This window comes from Carcharodon carcharias, chromosome 4 (assembly GCF_017639515.1).
Source record: "Carcharodon carcharias isolate sCarCar2 chromosome 4, sCarCar2.pri, whole genome shotgun sequence".
Lineage (NCBI taxonomy): Eukaryota > Metazoa > Chordata > Chondrichthyes > Lamniformes > Lamnidae > Carcharodon > Carcharodon carcharias.
The window spans coordinates 154,511,330-154,533,337 of record NC_054470.1 but is presented as its reverse complement, the minus strand read 5'-3'; the positions used below and the strand labels follow the sequence as shown (position 1 = coordinate 154,533,337).

The 22,008-nt window shown below is 40.6% G+C and overlaps 1 protein-coding gene across 2 annotated transcripts in view; it reads left to right on the top strand.

Moving 5' to 3' along the window:
- Positions 1-22,008, top strand: part of mrps27 (mitochondrial ribosomal protein S27) — a 106,421-nt gene that overhangs the window by 9,076 nt on the left and 75,337 nt on the right. For both annotated transcript variants that reach the window (XM_041186341.1, XM_041186344.1), the window contains exons 3-4: positions 7,518-7,588; positions 9,350-9,408. In XM_041186341.1, the coding sequence (XP_041042275.1) occupies positions 7,518-7,588; positions 9,350-9,408 (130 nt within the window). The remainder of the gene's footprint in view (positions 1-7,517; positions 7,589-9,349; positions 9,409-22,008) is intronic.

Sequence of the window (22,008 nt, the reverse complement as noted above, 5' to 3'; positions counted from 1 at the left end):
GGTATCTTTTGTCTTTCTCTGCTTTCTTTCAATATGTGAAATAACTATCCATTATCCTATGAGATGTCACCTTCATCACCCTAAAGCAGTCTGATCATTTTCTTTGTACAAAGCTTTGTTATGTGTTCCTCGCTCTGACAACTACATACAACCTAAAATCCGTCGTCATGTGAAGTGGAATTTTTTTTTCCATTCTGTCCACACACTTTTTGCTGGGTCTCAGTTTTCATAAAACTGCTGAAATGAAGCCTTTTGAACAAGGATCATAAAATATATAATTTTTTAACCCTGTAAACAAATAGGAATAAAGATATTTCACTTTCTTAATTGTCAGTACCTCAGTTTCCTTGTTCCAGTTGTTTAAGGACTGTTAGAATTTGTGCTGTCATATTTAGCCCGAAGCCAAAAGTATCTGCCGTTCCTCCTCACTGGAAAATGGCAGAAGCTAATATGTATTTTTTATTAAAAAGGATTCTTTGACATCAGGTGATTGTGTTTTTTTAAAAGACTAATCACAATGAAAACTTGCTTAAAGACCTGTTTGTTTGGGGTTTAAATATGTATATATTGTAGAAATTTCACATAGTAAATTATGTAAATCTGATGCATCCGTTGTTTTGTGAGAATTTGGAGGGTTGTAAGGTTGATGCTCATTATGGAACTGTCATATGGGAAATAAAACGTGAAAAGATTGCTTCTGGCAGTTGCATTAATATTGCTTCTATAAGCAATAACCCTCCATCAATATTTTGGATGCTGTTCTATTTGTCTGTAAGTCTGCCAGAGGTAAACTTCTTTTTAACACAATTCTTTTCCATTGCATTCTACAACTGTGCATTAGAAGTAATTTACTTGAGTCTTGCTTGTTCCAGCTCAAGTGATGCAAAGAATGTTTTGAATATGTACAAATCAGGTTGCAGAAACTGGGCACATGTACCTTGGTACCCAATACAATTCAGTTTGTATGAGCATTTTTTTAAGCCCTGGATTCATTCCACAATTCAATAGGCAAGGCAAGTCTTGGGAGTATTCTCTGTTCAAATGACTGCTCTCGTTCTACTGAAAGTATTTGAAAAGCTAATCGTGCTTGAGTGGCAAGTTAGCAGAAGTAGTAATTTTGGAGTTCCAAAGTAAAGAGAGGCTTCTTACACTGTAAATAAAGTCAATTCAAAATATCAATCTAAAGGGTGTTTGAGTGTGTGTTGAATACCATGATTGTAGTAGGATCTGTCATGGACATCTGTCAGGTTTCCTTGTCCTCAGCGATTTAGGCTTTTTCTTTTCTAATTGGTTATTTTCTACTTTGATTATTTACCAAATTTTCTCCAATATACATTCTCTACTCAAGCTCAAGACAGAGGGAAGCTTTTGATAATTTTCGTTCAAATGTTGGGATTTCTGTTGAGTGAATTACCTTGTGCTCTGTGGAAGAAAATGGCAGAGAGATTACCTGCACAGATGTTCAGCTGTGTTTTAACCAATCTGATGGTGAAGCTCATCTTAAGGAACCCATGGCTAGTTTCTCTCCCATTGCTGCTGCACTTCTCCATTTATGCCTCTTTCCTTTACATACACACCTTGGCTGCTGCACCTTTGCTCCCCCTTCACACTCTTAGGTCATTGCTCAACTTAGGTCTGCCACATTTCTTGATCCCACCCTTGACCCCCCTGTCCTTACAAAGTACTGCAGCATCCCCAACCTCATTGTTCTTTCCAAAATCCTTGAACATTGGCATCTCCCAAAACTGTGCCCATGTCTCCCACAACCCCATGTTTGATCCCTCCAATCAGGTTTCCGCTCCTAGAAGAGCACTGAAATGATCTTCCTCAAAGTCACAAATAAAATCCTCTGTGACCATGGTGAACTAAACTTTCTCATCTACCTGAATTGTTTTTAGCCTTCGACATGGTTGACCATGCCATCTCCTCTGACGCTACCCCTTTATTCTCCAGTTGAATGCGACTATCCCCACTGGTTCTGTTCTTATATATCCCAGTTGGAGCCACAGAATCACTTGCAATGTCTTCTCTTCCCATTTCCGACTGTTACTGCAGGAGTCCCCTAAGCATCTCTTCTTGGCCCTTTCAGTGTTTATTTGGACAAGATTAAGAGGTGTCAAGTGAGATAAAGCTTCTGTTATTCATACCATGGCTTTTGTCTGATTTGACACTTTCATGGGGTTGTAATGGCAACAGTTTTTTTCAAAGCCGATATTTGAATGGGTTTTTAATGCATTTCAAGACTTGCCATTGTCGTTATATGGTTCATTAGTTCTATAGTGCATAGTGGGAAAGTGGGCAATCAGGATGCAGGGAAGTGACATGGGGGTCATGGAAGGGGCACAGGGAGTGTGTGAGGGGTGAGCTAGAGGGCCTAACAGCCTCCAGAGGCTGCGAGCCTGACTCCATCCCACCACAGTTGCCCCGGGATGAAAATATGGCATGTGGGGGACCCTTTTAAAGAAGACAGATTTGCTGAATTAGGAAATTTCTCAATTCAAGCTTCCCACCTTGATGGTGAAAATCTGACCCATTGTCTTAATCCTTGCCACTAATTTCATTCCCTTCCCTGTCTGAGGCAAAATTAGACTTTCCTATTTTCACCTGAGCTGAGTTTCCGATCACAACTTCTCCATCACCAGGACTGCCTATTTCTACTTACATAACATTGCCTGTTTCTATCCCTACCTCCCCATCTGCTACTAAAACCCTCATTCATACTTTTGTTATATGCAGACTTGACTATGCCAACTCATTCCTGGCTTGTCTCCAATCTTCCATCCTCTGAAAATCTGAGGCCATCCAAAACCCTGCTGTCCACATCTTGACTTTTGCTAAGTCCTGGCCGTGGATCGTCATGTACTCACTGTCCCTCAGTTCAGCAACAGCTTAAATATCAAATTGTGTTTAAGTCTTTCCTTGGCTTCGACCATCCCTATTTCTTTAACCTTCTCCAACCCTACAACCCTCTGAGAGCTTGGCATTTCTCCAATTCTAGTCTCTTGAACATTCCCAATTTTAACTGTTCCAGTAGTGGCAGCCATGCCTTTAGCTGTCTAGACCCTAAGCTCTGATGTTCCTTCCCTAATCCTTGCTGCCTCTTGTCATCCTGCTCTCTCATCCTTTTAAAATGCTCCCTAAAACCTACATCTTGACCAAGCTTTTGGTCACCTGTACTAATATCTCGTAATGTAGCTTGTGTCAGATTTTAACTATTAACGTTCCTGTGAAGCAGCTTGGCACATTTTGCCGAGTTAAAGGTGTTATATAAATGTAATTTGTTCCAGCCTTCCTCATCCTCCACTCTAACCTTGCAGTCCCATGTGAACCCTCTGCTCAAAAAAAAAACAACCTTTGGCCCACCTGTCATCTCCAACCACTGCCACAAATATTACCTCCACCATCCTGTTTAATTACTTGAATGTATTACTTCCCAAGACCATGCTCACCTCCCTTAAGTCCCCGTTCACCTCCCTTCAGTCTGTCCCAATACAACCAGCGCATGTTCCCTGCAATGGCTTTTCCTTCAATCCCCCCCTTCGGGCATTCACCACAGGTGAATCCAGAACAAGCTTCCAGCTCAACCTCAGAAAATCCACCTCAGCCCTATACTAGTGTAGTATTTTCCCTATTTATTTTGGAATTGAAGGCTGTCTGGTTGAAATGGTCAAACTGTGTCAAATCATAACAGCTGAAAAATGCAGCTTTGCATCATGTACCTAACCCACTGGCAACTGGTTTGAAACTGCCCATACCTATTTCACTTAGAACCCAAAAGCTGCTCGTGGGGCTTTATGTTATCATTCTGAGCTGAACTTGAAACTAAGTTCTCGAGATTCAGAAAATATTACAGGCTCTCTGAAAAGGACATTATTCTAAACGTGTGAACTAAACACCGGAGACATTATACATAAAGGTTGTGGGAAAGCGCTCTAAATCTACTATAGTAAGACTTTGGATCTTCAATCTTTATTTTTTTTCTTCCTTTTACCCTTCCTGAATATAGTGGTCTTGCCGAGGGTATGGTTCCACATGTGACATAGAATCATAGAATTTTATGGTGCAGAAAGAAGCCCTATGGCCATTGTGTCCACGGCGGCTGAAAAAGAGCTATCCAGCCTCATCCCACTTTCCAACACTTGCTTCATAGCCCTGTAGGCTATGGCGCCTCAAGTGCTTATCCAAGTACATTTTAAATGTGACAAGGATTTCTGCCTCCACCACCCTTTGGAGCACTGAATCCCAGACCTCCACCATCCAGTGGGTGAAAAAATATTCTCCCCAACTCCCTCCATTGCTCTACCAATTATTTTAAATTCATGCCCCGGTTATTGACCTCCTTGCTGAGGGAAATTAGCCCTACCTATCTAGGCCGTCATAATTTTATACATCTTAATTAAATCTCCTCTCAGCCTACTCTGTTCTAAAGAAACAGCCTCAGCTTATTCAATCTTTCCTGATAGGTAAGATTCTCCAGTCCTGGGAACATCCTTATTAATCTCCACTGTATCGTCTCTAGTGTCATCACATCCTTCCTATAATGCAGTGACCAAAACTGTAAGCGTAACTTGAGCTTTGGACTAACTAGTATTTTTTTTTTTACAGTTTTAGCGTAATATCTGAGCTCCTACATCCTTTGCCTTGGCTAATATAGGAAAATATCATGTATGCCTTCTTTACCACCTTATTTACCTGCCCTGCTGCTTTCAGGGATCTGTGGAACACATTCCCTCTGTTCCTCTACATTTCTCAGTATCCAAACATTTATTGTGTATCCCTTTACCCTTTTTGCCCTCCCTAGATGTCTTCCTACATACTACAGCATTCTTCCTCAATATTAACCACATGGCCAATTTTTGTATCATCTGCAAACTTTTTAAAATACCCCCTGCATCTAAATTACTGACATTTCCCACCAAAAGTTCTGAACCCTGCAGAACAACACTGGAAACAACCTTCCAGTCACAAAAACATTCATTGATCAATGCTCCCACTTGACCCTTGCTTCCAACTTCTCACTTGCTGTTGGATCCCATGGGTTCTTACTTTTCTGAACACTCTGTCAAGTGGGACTTTGTCAGAAGCCTTGCTAAAATTCATGTACATTACATCAAACACACTACCCTCATTGGCCCTCCAAGTCACCTCCCCAAAAAATCATTCAAATTAGTCAGACACTGCCTTCCTCCAACAAACCCATGCTGAGTGTCCTTGTTTGATCTGTGCCTTTCTAAATGACAATTAATACTCTCTTAATTTTAAAAAAAAGTGTTCTTTCACAGCATGTGAACATCGCTGGCAACACCAGCATTTATTGCCCATCCCAAATTGCCCCTGAGAAGGTGCTGGTGAGCTGCCTTTAGAACCGCTACAGTCCATGTGGTGTAGGTACACTCAGAGTGCTGTTAGGAGGGGAGAGCAACAGTGAAGAAACTGTGACGTAGTTTCAAGTTAGGATGGTGTGTGGGTTGGAGGGAACTAGCAGGTTGTGATGTTCTCATGCATCTGCTGGCTGCTGTGCAGATTTGCCACATCATTTCACCCCTGGGCCTTTTTCCCAGGGCTACCCCCCAGCAAATGGCCTATTGTCAGAGGCTGACTGGACTTTTTTAGTTGTCCTCCAAGCCCCCTGAGGATTTGGGGACTAGGCCAGCTGCCTGGAGGCAACCTCCCAATGACATACCGTGGGGCCAGTGGTCCAGGCAGGCTTTGAAGCATCCCCCTTCCCCCCACCCCACCTTCCTGATTACAGAACCACAGACCACCAGTGGCTCAACTGCTGAGTCTATTTTTTTGTTTAAAAGTTTACGAAGTTGGAGAGAGGGCACTTCCATCTTGAAGTGCCCTCTCTCTCTCTTACCTGAATAGGCAGCCTGCTGCTTCTGTGCTGTAGGGCCTCCTATTGCCCCTCCTGCCTTGAGAGTCTGCCCACCACCTTTAAGTGGATGGTGAGCCTGCCCCCTGGCCAATAATTAGCTAAAAAGAAAATCATACTTGGATGACTGTTCTCCACACAGCATGTGATTGTGACTCCCCCCCGCCCCTCCCCAACCACCACCTGATGTCAGTGTCCTGACCAGAGAGCAAAATCCTGACCAGTGTTGTTCTCACAGTTTGCCAGCAATGGCAGATTGGAGCAGAGAGAGAGCTGGATGAGGAAATTGTAGCAGAATTGCTGCAGTGAATCAATTGAGTCATTATATTGAAGTATGTCTTGAGGGTTATTTCAACGTTGCAACTTTAAGTACAAGTTCTTTTTAAATGATTAATGTTACAATCTCATTAAGGTTTGATCCGGAAAACTGTGATTTTTAACATAATCCACAATAAAATCTGCAAAATCACAACCAACATCATCGGACTTAAAATGTTAAATAAATCATTGTACTAAGAGTAGAAGGGCTGAATATTTGATCAGTTACTTGTAGGCCTTTAATAAAGAGAATGTAGCAGTTTTCATCATAGCACTCTCTATTCTTATAATTTGCATGGTAATTTAAAGTAAATTGAAGTAATACAAATGAGCATTCCAAAATATTAATTTTGAAGATATTCCTGGAATTTGGGAGATACCTTTAATGATTTAATAGCTTTTACTGGATTGGTGTGTATAAAGCATTGAAACAAGCTGAATGATTTGGGGGATGGTTTAGATGAGATTTTAGAGCAATAGAAAAACACAGCAGGTGGCAGTATGGGTTTCTTCCCAGAGAATTTTTAAAATTGCATCTCATTTTCACTTATTTAAAAATGCCTATGACACAGGCCATTGTCAAGTTCCAATGTATGGTGCAATGCTTGTTGATATAACTATTTATTTTGTTCTCCTAGTAATCACCAGGAAACCACACCTTTGCCCTGCCCAAGAATTTCCAGCAGTATGCAGAATATAATTTAATATGAAATTAAATGGAAGGACATTTTGCTTGAACCTGCATGCATTTTAATTGTAAAACACGATTCCAACATAAAATTAAGGTGGTTTCTGGGTTTTTTTTTTGAAAAGGTAGGTTTCCTGTCCAGTTTTCAGTGAAAATTACCCATTATAATTTGAAGGAAATTGAAATGTGATTTTCCAGAACAAATTATGTTGTGAGCCATATTTTGCACCCTTGCTGGAATATTGATCTATGGAATGCCTTGGTTAATGAGAACTGATGGGCTTTTTCTAAGGTTAACGCACTGGAAGCAAAGGCCTTTGTTAAATAGGTTCGAGTAAGTCAAGGATTCTCTCCCATTTATGTTTTAAAGATCTTTCCAAAAGGGCAGTGATGCTAAGTGTTTGGACATATTGCTAGATCTTTCAATAGCTTGCAAGGCATTTATTAGATATAATGCAAGTAATCACATTACAAAATAGTAACTGAGATGCTGCTGTAAAATGGTTGTCTGATGGAACAAAAGACTAACACACTTCAGTTATTTTCCACAAGAATAGTTCACTTCTATTTTGATGTGTGTATATGTATCTCTAATATAAAAACATAACCAAACATGATTCTGCTTCTTTCAATCAGCGGAATTAGCTGCACTAATGGACATGACTTATGAGAAGAAACTTCCAGTCAGCTCATTAACAATAGCACGGGTAAGGCTGGTACAGGCATGCTCCCTGTATTATTAATAATCATACATAATATCTATGACGTATAGATTTACAACTATTCCACAAATAGCCTGCTTGATGCTTGCCCCTCTAATTCCACTACATGTATTTATTTTAAAGATTTTGATTTTAGATCCAAAAATGGAAGCTAGTTGAAAGACATTGCCTTACTTACTCTCATATCTATCATGCAGTATTACCCACAGATTTCTGAGTTTTGCATGTATCCTCATGATGACAAATTTATACTGAAATAGCATGATTTGTAACTTCGAAGGAAAAATAGGGAAGTACAAAGATACTCCATTATTGGGGCAGTGAAGTGAGAGAGAGGGAGAGAGAACCAAATTAAATTGTGTTTATTTGCTATAATATTATAAAGCTCCAAAAACAACTGAAATTTTTGCTTGACATTGTATTAGTTGGAGGAGAGAAGAATTCCAACCCCATACTTCTAAATGTTGTCTTTCTAGCCTGATTATTACTCTCAGCCAGGATCCAATAGATCACAACAAATTGATGCACTGGTTCTCATCTAAGCTTCTTTCCAAAAATAGTCCACAACGTTGCAAAACTCTATAGCAGTCATTAATGAGAGAAGGGAATTGTCAAGAAATAAAGTAGGTCAATCTCCTTTAATCTGCCTTTCTTTGGCTGTTTATCTCAATAGCAATTTCTTACTTGTTGCGAGGTTTAGTGATTTAATAATGGAATCTTCTTTGGGTAGAACTAGGCAGGGATCCCATCAAGAAAAAGGGAGATTGACTGTTTGAAAAAAGACAGGCAGGGCTCTGGCCACCTCTGTAACAACATACCCAGAAGCCCCTGATGTCACACAAACCAGAGAGCTGCCTCTGGTATGGTAATGAGTCCTGGGCTGGAAAACTGGTCAGGGTTGGGGAGATATCTCAGGGCTAGGAAAAGTGCCCACCTGCCTCACTTCTTTCAGTGAGTAGCTGCGCAGAAAGTCAGACCTCATTGTTTACCTCTATTAATTCAAAATTGTTACTTTAAGAGTTAGTTGCTTGAACTAAGTAATTTAAATATATCAGAGTTTTACACACTTTTCAAAGCAATAAATAATTTGAATGAAGACTGGATAGTATTATTGGCAATGTGGTCAGTGTGTTATGTTATACTGACTTGTCTCAAAACTGTACCGATTACCATACACTTGGCACAACAATATTGAATCAATCCTTTTATTTCCTCTTGATATTGCCCATTGCAGACAAATTGCCATCACTCAAGACAGCCACTTTGGCTTTTTGCTGCAGGCATAAATGAAATAAAGAAAAAGCTTAACAAAATGGTAACTGATGCACATAAACAGAGTCTACATTTTCAATTCTGCAGAAGATTTTTTTTGAAGAATAATTTTTCTCCCCCTTGGGTTTATTTTGCTTGATTTGGTAGTAAAGGAACATGTCAAATGATTTTATTACTTCGCCATTTACTTTTTGTGTTATTATTATAGTCAGATAGCTTCAAGCCTCTACAACAAGGCTACTACTGCTTTGTGCAAGAGCTTTGATTTACCTCAAATTTTCCTTATCTGTTGGGCAGCAGCATTTATAGCAATAAAAATGACAGCTTTGGTTGATGGAATTATTAGTTAGTGTGATCTAAATGACTATCTCCATGTATCTTTTGTATTGCATTACATGCTGAGGTGATACAGTTACAATTGCAGATTTTATAGCCAGATATAAATACTTCTGCACATTTGTTTTATTCCTGTAGTTTATCGACAACATTTCTTCAAGAGAAGAAGTTGAGCAGGCTGAATACTATCTTTACAAGTAAGTACATTTTGCCTGATCTCCCAAGTCTTTTTGCAGAGAGCAATACTTTGTTCTGTTCCATGCGCACCGGTCTGTTTCTGGGCTGCACATTCTGTGTAACGGAATATCAACCTCAGCTGTCATGAAAGGAAGTATCAAAATCTTCATTTCATTTTCCCTTCATAATTTTAATGTTTTCTTTTGCATTTCTCCACCACCACCAAGCCTTACCACTAACTATCTGCTACACAGTGAGGAAAATTTCAAATTGCTTGGTTGGCAGTTAAATATTTTCAATGACTAATTTACAATATAGGAAAAATTGTATTGTCTAAATATTGAGCACAGTAGGACCTCAGCAATTCTCTACCCTGTCTGGTTTTTTGACTTGCATTAATAGTGAAAGGTGCAGAAGTGATTGTGTAATTGGCCTATGTTAGTTCTACTGTTCGTCTCAGTGTTACATGATTTGTGTTGTACTCATTGGGGAAGGGTAGTCTGCTTACTTTGTTCCCTGGTACATAACTGCTGATTGCATATTTCTCAAAGAAGCTACAAGCAGTGTCTTAGTCAGTCAGGAATTATATGATTAGTCGCTTCAACTTACCTTTTGGAAAGGTTCCTCCAGCTGCAGGTGGAACGAACATGTGCTGAATGACCAAGCTTTGGCTCATGTCATTTGTTTGTGATTGTCCAGCCTCTCTGTGACTGGAATGGTATACTGGTAGTCACTCCTTAAAATTTACCTCTTGACCAAACTTTTGGTTGTCTGCCCACATATCTCATTTTGTAGCACAGTGTCGAAAATTATCTCATAACATTCCTGTAAAGTGCCTTGAGATGTTTTTACTATGTTAAAGGTGCTGCAGGCAGGTGTTGATGTGGTTTGTTATTTTCTTTTGTAACCTTTTCCCAAGGTGTAAATCTAATAGGGAATTTGGGAGAAACTTTTTTACTCAAAGCATGTGGAACTCACTACAACATGGAGCAGCTGAGGCAAATAGCATAGCTTATGGGAAAGCTAGAAAACATGTGGAAGAGAAAGGAATAGAAGCATGGTTATTAGGGTTCAATGAAGAGTGTCGGAGAAAGTTCATGTGGATCATAAACACTGGCATGGACCAATTAGGCTGAATAGGTGTTCTGTGCTGTAGATTCTACATAATGTTGAGAATGTGTAGAGAATAAGGTAAATTAGCTTAAAAATAGAAAACCTTTATTTTCTTGTGTTGTTTATCTTTACAATCTAGAGCTGAAATTACATTTATAAATTTGAACTTTGGAGACATTTAGCAGAAGAGACTGCAATCAGGAAGGAATCAGGACGAGACTTTGCCGAGTCAGGCCAAGCTCACTGAGATGAAAGTCACCCATTTCAAATATCTGCTGCTCATGCCTCAGATATTAGATCAGAAACTTAAAAAACTCCTAAAAACACAGACAACTGTATTTTATCGAAAAACTTGAAGTCCCTTTGCTGATTACTGTGATTTGGCATCACTGCTTCTGGCCAATGCAGTACCAGAGTTAGGAATAATTCAGGCTGATACTTGGTAGACAAAATGGCAAAAAGTAATTTTCCTTGTGTTGATGAGCACAAAAATTTACCAACTAAAATTTATGATGAGAAGCTCACTCTCAAAATGTTGCTTTTATGACATGAATGAAACCCAACTACATTTGCAAAAATAGTTTCAACCAGGAAACTCATCAACACCCTGAAAAGTCCCTTGCAAGATCCTTTGCTGATGAGTATGTAAATACTGTCAGAAATCATTTTAGATTTGTGGCACTCTTCTGTCACTCTTCTCTGACTCAGAGAATTTAATAACACACAGGTTTTTAGAATTTTCAATCACCACACAAAAACTAGCAAAATCCTGACAGGAGATGCAGCGCCAATATTAGAAATTAAAAATTGAAATGTATGGGTAAAAGATTGATTTACAATACACCAGTAACTTTTGACCTTGTGAGAAAGTTAGTTAATCTAACAGCAATATAATATTGTTCGAAGAGTTCAGGACAAGTTGAGAAGGATATTAAAAAGGCACATGGGAATCGTTGGCTTTATAAAAAGAGGCATAGAGTACAAAAGAAAGGAAATTATGCTAATCCTTTTTAAAATACTGGTTATGCCCCAGGTGGAATATGGCCAATTCAATATGACACACTTTAGGGAGGTTGTCAAGATCTTGGAGAGGGTACAGAAGAGACTTGCTAGAAATGTACCAGAGATGCAGGACTTCAGTTATTTGGTGAGATTAGAGAAGCTGTGACTGTTCTTCTCAGAGCAGAGAAGATTTAATGGCGATATAAGAGAGATGTTCAAAATTATGAAGGGTTTTGAGAGGTAAATAAGGGGAACTGTTTCCAGTGATGAAGGGCTGGATTTTTACCTAGTCGGAATGACTCAGGAGCCCTTTAAAAATGATGGCCGAGTCCCAATTCCAGGATTCCTGACCCCATTCCTTTGCTGTCTGGTTTTCGGGAGTGCCTTTTAAGGGTGTGGGCTCATTGGGGTCAAAAGCCTGCACCTGGCACTCCTGACCTGGCCAGCTCCATTGCAGAGCTACACATGTCCTACTCTTCTGCAATTTTCATGGAGTCAGGCCAGGTTTTTAAAGAGTTGTGGTCCACGGCCCCTCAAGAGTTGTGAGCCATAGTCTGCGTGAGGGGACCTTTTAAAAGATCAAAAGATTATTATGCCAAGTTATGCCATCCAAACAACCCCTATAGTCCTTCATGCTCCCATGCAAAGATATGCCCCTCCACCTACCCCCTATGGTTCCTCATGCCCCCAATGCCAAGCTATGCCACTTCATCCACTCTTTATGCCCCCTATGTCAAGTTATGTTCCTTCAGCCACCTCCCATGGCTCCTCAGGCCCCCATGTCAAGCTACAGCACTTCCATGCCCATTCACCCACTATACACTGTATAGACCAATAAAATGTGTAAAATTTCATCTAGACCCTTTAAGTATCAATGACAGAAACTGTAAGCCCATGAGACCTTTTAACCTTGTGTAAATAAACATTGTGAAATTGACAGCAGAGATCAGAGAGCCAGAGCTGTCAATCAAGCAATATTTTCTCTGGGGCTCAGGTGTTTCAACAAGAGTAATGGATTTCTGGGCTCTTTAGCCAAGAATACATAATAACCCAAGATTAAGAGGTTTCGAGGCTTGCAGTTTCTGTTATTGACAATCTAATCTTGAAATATATCATAAAAAGCAGTGGATCTTAAATATTCTGTATTGATTTCAAAGCATGTTCTGATATATTCAGATATAGATATACACACAAATATATTATACATAAAAAAGTATGTGTGTGTATATATATATATATACTTGTATTAGTTCACAAGTGAAGTGTCACCTGGAATCTGAAATCTAGACTTTAAAGGGTCTGGATGATTGACACTTTTATTGCCCTGTAGTAGAAATGACTTTTTTTTTAACATAGTGGAAAGTAATGAATGAATTACTTTTTAAAAGCTTTCTTTAATGCGTCCTGTTGTCAAGTTATGGGTTTATTGGTTCTGTACAGTGCATAATGGGCATGGAAATGCCAAAGCCTGGCATGAAAGGCCAAAGGGGTTGGTTGGTGGACAAGAGGTGGCACGGGTGGGGCGTGGGGAATGAGGACTTTGTTTTTATTTTAACTGGGATGAAATCCCACAGCACCAAGGTGACCTTTCAAACAGCATGTCTCGGCACCCCGGCAGCCCCTGGGGCTGCCTCTGACCCCTTTCCCGGGTCAGCTGGCCCGACTCCAGTCCGCATCAACCCCTGGCAATGACATTCCAGCCTTTGCAGGTACTTTCTCCCAAAGTGGGCGGGTCGAGCCAGGAATTTGTTCGAATTGCGCTACGTGCCTCAGTGGTGAAAATCTAGCCCAAAAAATCGGTAAGGAGAGCAGCCTCCTGTGCTGTAGCATTCTATGTTCCAATGAATTGCTTTAAAACTACAGAAGCTTTAAAACCATGTAGGCTTTTAAGACTATACTTTTGCAATATATCAAACTGTAGAATGTGTGCACTGTATATATCAATGGACTTTTTAAAAGGCATTGGTACTTTCTAACAAATAAGGGAACATACAGCAACTATTTATTTGTTAGACCTTACCAAGTACCAAGAGGCATCTCAGAGCACATGAGTAACAAATGGAGATCCATTGCTTTATGTTTGCAACTATCATTGGTTCAGGAAAAAAATGTCCCTAGCTTTTATTTCAGCTTCATGATTTCATTTTCAGTAATCTCATCCATTGTGAAAGACTAGTTCTGAAACCCACAGTCACTGAGTGAGATATATGACCCTCTTAAAATTATGAAAATATACCAGCAAATAATCAAATTTCAAACACTTGGTTGTAGATACATTGAAATTAATTAAGCCAGTATGTTGCTCACAAGCTATTTAACATTGTACTCAACACACTGAAACAGAGCCAGACTGACCTACCAGCATCATAAGAGCAGTCTGCAAAATGGTTGTATATTTTCACATGGGAAGTGCAGTCTCAACTTACGCTAGGTATTTATTTCTGAGTTCTTTCTAGGCTTGAAAAGTGTAGTAGAGGTAAGGGATGAATTGCCTTGCATGGTACTGACTGTATGTGTCTTGCATTGTACATTGCTTTCTAAAAACGCTACCTCTATCCCACACTTCACTACACATTTTTGGGGTCTTTTTTTAGACAAGGGAGTTTTATTTGTCCCAGGGCTGTTATTTTAAATAAAATGAGATTGGCTTAGCATTTCAGATGGTAGCTGTTCAATACATTGAGCAGCACAGACTGACTTAAGAAGAGATTCAGAAACTAAAAGCTTCAGGACTAAAAATGTTCCAGCATTTGATCGTTGTACCATTGGATGGTTTACCTTAGCAAATCAGCAAAATGACACTGGTAATCTTCCAGTAGTGACTTTATGTAAAACATTTGGGATAAAGCATTAGTATGACAAAGGGTTTAACTGATGCGATGCAAGGTCTAAGGGAGGTGTTGGAACATTTACTCGTTTTTACATGGCTGTTTCCCAACTGGCAAGGAGAAATGATTAGTAGATATCTTTAAAGTACTATACTTTAATCTGCAGTCGGGCATATTTTGAAGCAAAAAGCTGTGCTTGCTGATAACCTATAATCCTTCTATCAGAACATAGAGAAATTTCTGAAATGTTGGTATTAAAGCAGTTTTGATGCTTGTAGCCGATATAAATCAGACTCCATTGAAGCTGCCTTAGCACTTAACAGAGTGCTGGAGGAAATTTCATCACTGAGTCACCATAGCAACCACTCACCCCATCAGTCTGCTCAGCGTACTTAGCCTATCATAATTTCAGATTCCAGGTGACACTTCACTTGTGAACCAATACAAATATATATACATATACCTTTTTATGTATAATATATTTGTGTGTATATCTATATCTGAATATATCAGAATATGCTTTGAAAATCAACACAGAATATTTAAGATCCACTGCTTTTTATGATATATTTCAAGATTAGATTTGTTAGGCTTTCTGTAGATTGAGAATCCATGTTACAGCTACCAGTAATATCACTATTTCAGGCTTCCAATATATGTTGCATGGCTGCTGATGAGTTACAAGGCAGTATTTTGATAATATTTCCTATGTTCAGCTCTGGACATACCGAACAAAAGAATTTTGTCTTAGTTTTATATTGGAGTTTTATGATACATCTGAAAATCATGACCTGGTTCCTCCTCTTCATTCTTGCCTTCTGGCAGCTTCCTGTCTCCATAGTGTTCTTCCTAGCTTAGAGGCTGTGGCCTGTTGCATCAATCAGTTGTCAGACCAAGGTTCATTGGTTAAAATTGCTGGTGTGAAGATTCTCCCCCTTTCTGTCCCATACATTTGGTTCTTCCTGCTTGAAAACGAGTGAGATTGATCACACTTATTTACTTCAGTATAGAGGTCCTGAACTCATTGCTATCGAAGCTGTGGTGTTAGATTTCTTCTGGTTATAATTTGTTGCAAATTCTAGGCCCCCATGTATGGGGTATATTTTCAATTACTTTCTATTTTCAAAATGTACAGAAATCACTAAAAGCTAGTGGACAGGTGAAAAAAATCATTTAAAAGGCTAATGGAATGGTAGCCTTTATCTCAAGGCGGGTAAATGACAGAACAAGTTGAAGGGCTGAATGGCCGACTCCTGGTCACATATTCCCAATCTCACTGCAAATAACAAACGGGGGACGTCATCTTCCACTCCCCTTGCATTGTCTTGAGCTGGTCAACCAACACCACAGTCTCTTCTGAAAGGAAATTGAAGTTAATTGTTCTGTAAGTGCAGTGACTTCACAATCTACATGCAGTGGTTGCTCCAACCACCCAACCATCCCTCACACTCTTGCTCACCTTGATGCAACTACACCTATCAACCAAAGGAAAGTTTGAAATGGGAGCCTTTACTCTCAACTATCCCTTACCTAACCTGAGAATTATCGATGGCCTCACTGGTGAGCTGGTGAAATGTCCCATTTCTGACACTAATAGTCACATATATAAAAAATCCTGAGCAAAAGGAGGGTCCAAATATTTGTTAACTGAATCAGAGCTGGTACTCCAGAAGTAGTGCTGGAAACTTGACTGTTTATTGTTGCTGTTTTTATTGCACTTGTAGGTTTAAGCAACTCTAAGAAGAATATTACGGCCAAAAACACAGCTTATCTGTTCATTCGTCATATTTATTGTTTGTGGGATGTGGCTGCTACATTTCCCTACAGAACTGTGTTTCAAAAGTAATTCATCCTGTGAAGCACTGAGATATTTCAGAAAGTAAGGTTTTTAGGATCATTTGGAGGCTTATGAGCCATATCTTGTGTAAGACTTGAAAGACATTGCCATTAAAAAATTGAAAGAAACCATGTTCTCATTGTCCTATTGACTAATTCAGAGTTCTTAATATTTGTTCAAGGGACATTAGCATCGCTGGCAAGGCCAGCGTTTATTGCCCATCCCTAATTGCCCTTGAGAGGTGGTGGTGTGCTACCTCCTTGAACCACGGAAGTCCATACAGTGTAGGCCCGACTGGACTCAGCCTGAGCACCTCCCCACCTTCCGAGGTATGACACACACCCCACCACCCCCCCAAGCACTCAGCCATTAAACTGAGCAGGAATCAGAAGTTGCATATATTAAGGGCGTGCAATACAAAATAGGGACTTTACTTCCAAGCTCCCCAGTGTTAGATTGAGGCAGGGTTCCCCAAAGATACGCTGGGGAATCCTCTTCAGAAGTTTCCAGATAAGGTTTGCACGGCAATTGCCCAGAAGTGCAAACATCCCCTGGGCAATTGCCCTACACTGGGAAAAATCTGAAAATGCAATTGAAATTGTAAACTTCAGATGGATCCGACTGTGTTACATCAATAATTACCCAGAAAAAGAGAAGAATTAAAATCACTTCTAGCTTCTGGGTAACTATTGTACAGACCTACATCAACCCGCCCATGGGATTTCCCTCACACGCCTGACCCCCCACTCAACCATCTGACTATCTCCCCCGCCCCCAGGAGACTCTCCACAATGACCTCCCCAACCCCACTTGTCTCCCTTCACACCTTGACTTACCTGTCCATGGGATTTCCCCCCTTCCCCTCCACTCGCATGGGACCCTTCCCCCTGGTGGGTCTGACTCTCACCTACAGCACTCCACTCCCAAAGGCCTGACTGGACCCAGCCCGAGGCCCGAGCATTTCCCTACCCTCCGAAGCCTGACACCCCAACCCCCTGCAAGCACCAGCACCAACCCCTCACCACCAACCCCCCCCCACCCTCCTTTTTCTCCCAACTGCCCTGAGGCCCAATCTTCCCCCCCCCTCCCCCCCCCCACCCCTTGCCGATGTGCAATCCTCCCCCTCCACTCCGAGGAACTTCAGGCGCATAATCTTCTATCCTTAATATATTCACTGACCTTTTGAAACAGCTCACTGGATAGTGATCAGGAGTGAGATCCCTGGTATTTTTCTCCACCCCCTTCCTTAGTTAAGGAATTCTGAGACCAGTAGTAGTGCCCTATTTCTCTCCTGGGCTGAGATCAGCTAAATCAGCAAAGCTGACATGTTCATTGTCTGTTTATGAGTACCACCCTGTTTATTCATTTGATTAAAGCAGCAGAGAAGCTGAGACAGCACTTCCCTTCCTAAATAAGCTCAGGAACTCTCTTTCCACATATATGGGGAAAGGTATTTTGGGAAGAAAATACATTAGTAAAAGGCACATTTCTTCTGGAGGGAAATGTACAGCAGTATTTATACTGCAGTTAATGCTGTTGAGAAGTGCAGCTGATGCATCTCTTCCAACCGGCTGCAGCCTGTTTATGCCACCTTACTCTGGCCACAAATAGTCTATCTAGGAGGTAGCACTGTGGTTGTATGCAAATAACTCTTCCATATGGATCGAATTTGTATATTTACAGCACACATGTAGGCCTCTCAATACTCAAATCAACAACAGATGAGTTTAAAAATTGCCCACATGGTCTGAGGAACACCCTGAGCACGTTTAGACAAGGGTTGATGTTGCACTGGGGTTGATGTCAAATCCTTACAGTGTGACTCTGCCTCCTCCAACAGGCTTAGCATCGTTGTCTCCAGGGCCAGGCTTGTATCTGGTGCTGTATTGCAGCATCAGTGTTGTGCGCATTATGGAAACCACTTGGCAGCAGTGTCCTATTCAAATACACCCTTTTACCTCAAGTCTTATACTATAAAGTTGTGAGCCTTGTCTTAGATCCTTCATGCCATTTGCAAACCTTGATGACAATAACTTCAGATTGGGGTGGAGCAAAGGGAGTACATCAAATTTTTTTCTCTACAGTATTTAAATTGCTAATGAGCTTAAGAACTTCCAATAATGTGCAATGCTTCCTGTAAATTTGGTACAGAATTGGTATATGTAAGGTATATTTTAACTATTTAACTCCCTTGTTCAATAATTTGCATTTTCAGCCTTCTTTCTCTCACTTTAGTAAAAATACTTTTGAGTTCTTCCCTTGCTCTCCCTGCCATAAAATTAATTTTGACCTTATAATGAACTATTTTTAACATATTAGTCACTGGCTTATTGATGACAATAAGTCATGAATACATCATAAATAAAAATAAAACTCCATTTCAGCTGTGGCACTCATTTGTGAAGGAAATATATAACTGATGATGTACTTGGATCTGTATCTTAAGTTCTGTAAACTGCAGGGCTATGGGCCGGGTGCAGGAAGGTGGGATTAGAAAGGGCACCTGGGTGTCCTCAGGCTGGCATGGACAAGATGGGCAGAATGGCCTCCTTCTGTGCTGTAACTGTTCTATGGTTCTATGGTTAAGAAATAGAGATGGTTTTAAGTAAGCTATATTTGTATTTCTGGGTGTTAAGAATGAGTTTTAGTTTAAGTTTAATTTGTATTTGTGTGTTAAGAAAGGGGGAACTTGAGTTTTGGTTTCACTTTAAAAGATGCATGCATCTTAATGAGATTTTACAACTCTTGAAGGGGAGTTAAAACAAGCAAAGTAGAAAAAAATTGGGCTGTTGCCTAGCAACAGGAGGCCCACAAAGAGAGACAGAGAAACGGAAAAGCATTTTGAGTTCAGTTGGTCATTCTGCTCTAAGGTGAAGGGAGAGGTTTAAGTCTCTTTCTAGTTGACATGCTAGTAGACTGTTGAGAAAAATAAGTCTAAGAATCTTAGATGAGTTTCTCTAAAGTTAAAATAACAGTGAATTCTGGACCTCAATGAAGATACCAAGTTGTCAGCAGTCTACGGGGAGTGGGAACTGCAGGGAGCAGGCCCTAAAGGAATAACAGGAAAAGTCCCAAGAGGACAGTTAAGTCAAAGGACAAGGTCAGAAATCTGGAAAATGTCCTGTTAAGCGAAGTTAAAAGTAAGAAGCAGGGAGGAAGGATCCGAGCTTAAAGGGAGAAAGCTGCATGATGCAGAATTAAAGCAAAATAGGCTTGCGAGAAGCCAGAAGATTCAAGGAGACAGTTGAAGGTCTGTAACTCTTTACAGTGGTCATGTGAAGCAGTGGTGTTCTGTTGGCATGGCTAAGCATTTGAGAGAGAGTGTGTGAAAGGAAGCTTGAATGCATATGGCGACCCAGGGGAGAGGAACATCGGAAGGCAAGTTTGAAACCCTGGAGGCAGACCCTCATGGAAGGCTTCTGAGAGAAAGCATGTTTCGGGAAAAAATTCCAAAGTGAGTTCTTCAAGAGTGGAGATTGGAAACCCTTGTGTGAAAGACGGTGTTCAGTGAGACCAGTTGGCTCACAGTGTGACAAGCATCTGGGGGGAATTGATGAGAAATCCATAGCATCTGTCACTTGGTTTCTGACTGTGGTGTGCCTGACCACAGGTCGCCTGTTGGTTTACATGGACTGTGTACTTGTTGGGAACATTAGCGTATAAGATAGCTTTTGTAACTTGTAATCTGTATATATGTCTGCAAAAATGTAGTTGTAGGTGAAGGAATATTGTATATAGTTCATCTTTTTTTTATTCATTTATGGGACGTGGACATCAAGGCCAGCATTTATTGCCCATCCCTAATTGCCCTTGTTCAGAGGGCATTTTAGAGTCAACCACATTGCTGTGGGTCTGGAGTCACATGTAGGCCAGACCAGGTAAGGATGGCAGATTTCCTTCCCTAAAGGACATTAGTTTTTCTGACAATCGACAATTGGTAATTGTCAGACTTCTAATTCCAGATTTTTATTGGATTCAAATTCAAATTGGACCTGGGTCCCCTGAGCATTACCCTGGGACTCTGGATTACTAGTCCAATGACAATACCACTATGCCACCACCTCCCTGGCGTTTTCTTGCTCAATAATATTTTATTCTTTTGTTAAAATTTCATCAGCTGACTTCTGTGACTCTGTTCAGTAGCCACTTTCTGCGTTTCTAAACAGAAAACAAAAGTTAGGATCCATCAAGCCTGGTTCCACCCTGTGATCTGGCTTGTCCAGTAGTAACATCCGTTGGGATCATAACAATGATTACACACAGAATGAAATACTATTATTAAAAATCAGTTTTCGGGAGAAAAACATATTGCAGCTATTTAATCAAATATGTCCCTATTTCTGCAAACCTTTCCCCCTCCCCACCACACCCCTCAAAGAGTACACCTGACTTCTAATATAAAATTACATTGCTGTTTTTCCTCAGGCTTATCCTTTCCCCCTTCCCATGTCTCATCATTTGCTGCAATGCAGCACTGAAGAAAAAGAAACAGATGACTTCCTGTTACAATTTTTAAAAATTCATTCATATGGATGTCACTGGCAAGGCCAACATTTATTGTTCATCCCTAATTGCGCTGCGTGGCTTGCTACGCTATTTCAGAAGGTGTTTAAGAATCAACCACATTGCTGTGAATCTGGAGCAACATATAGACCAGTAAGGATGGCAGAGCCCTTAAAGGACATCAGTGAACCAGATGTGTTTTTATGAAAATCCAGTAGTCATGGTCACCATTATTGATACCAGTATTTTATTCCAGATTTGCTTAGTTAGTCTAAATTTAAATGCCATTGTGGGATGTGAATCATGCCTCTGAATCAATAGTCCAGCTCTCAGGATTTCCAATCGAGAAACATAATCATTGTGACCCATTACAATATTGTTCCAAAAGTTTTTTTTTTCATTCATTCAAGGGATGTGGGCATTGCTGGCCAGGCCTGTATTTATTACCCATCTCTAATTGCCATTGAGAAAGTGGTGGTGAGCTACCTCTTTGAACTGCTGTGGTGTGGTGTAGGTACACCCACATTGCTGTTAGGGAGGGAGTTAAGGATTTTGTTTCAGCAACAGTGAAGGAATGGTGATATATTTCCAAGTCAGGATGGTGAGTGACTTGGAGGGGAACTTCCAGGTGGTGGTGTTCCCATGTTTCTGCTGCCCTTGTCCTTCTAGATGGTTGTGGTCCTGGGTTTGGAAGGTGCTGTCTAAGGAGGCTTGAAGAGTTCCTACCATACACACTGCTGCCATTGTGTGTCAGTGGAGGAGGGAATGAATGTTTGTGGATAGGATGCCAATCAAGTAGGCTGCTTTGTCCTGGATGGTGTCAAGCTTCTTGAGTGTTGTTGGAGCTGCACTCATCCAGACAAGTGGATAGTATTCCATCACACTCCTGACTTGTGCCTTGTAGATGGTGGACAGATTTTGGGGAGTCAGGAGGTGAGTTACTCACCACAGGATTCCTACCCTCTGACCTGCTGTTGTAGCCACAGTATTAATATAGCTAGTCCAGTTCAGTTTCTGGTCAGTGGTAACCCCAGGATACTTATAGTGAGGGATTCAGCGATGGTAATGCCATTGAATGTTAAGAGGTGATGGTTAGATTCTCTCTTGTTGGAGAGGGTCATTGCCTGGCACTTGTGTGGTGCGAATGTTACTTGCCAGTTGTCAGCCCAAGCCTGGATATTGTCCAGGTCTTGCTGTATTTGGACCTGGACTGCTTCAGTATCTGAGGAGTCACGAATGATGCTGAACATTGTGCAATCATCAGCGAACATCCCCACTTCTGACCTTATAATGAAAGGAAGGTCATTGATGAAGCAGCTAAAGATGGTTGGGCCTAG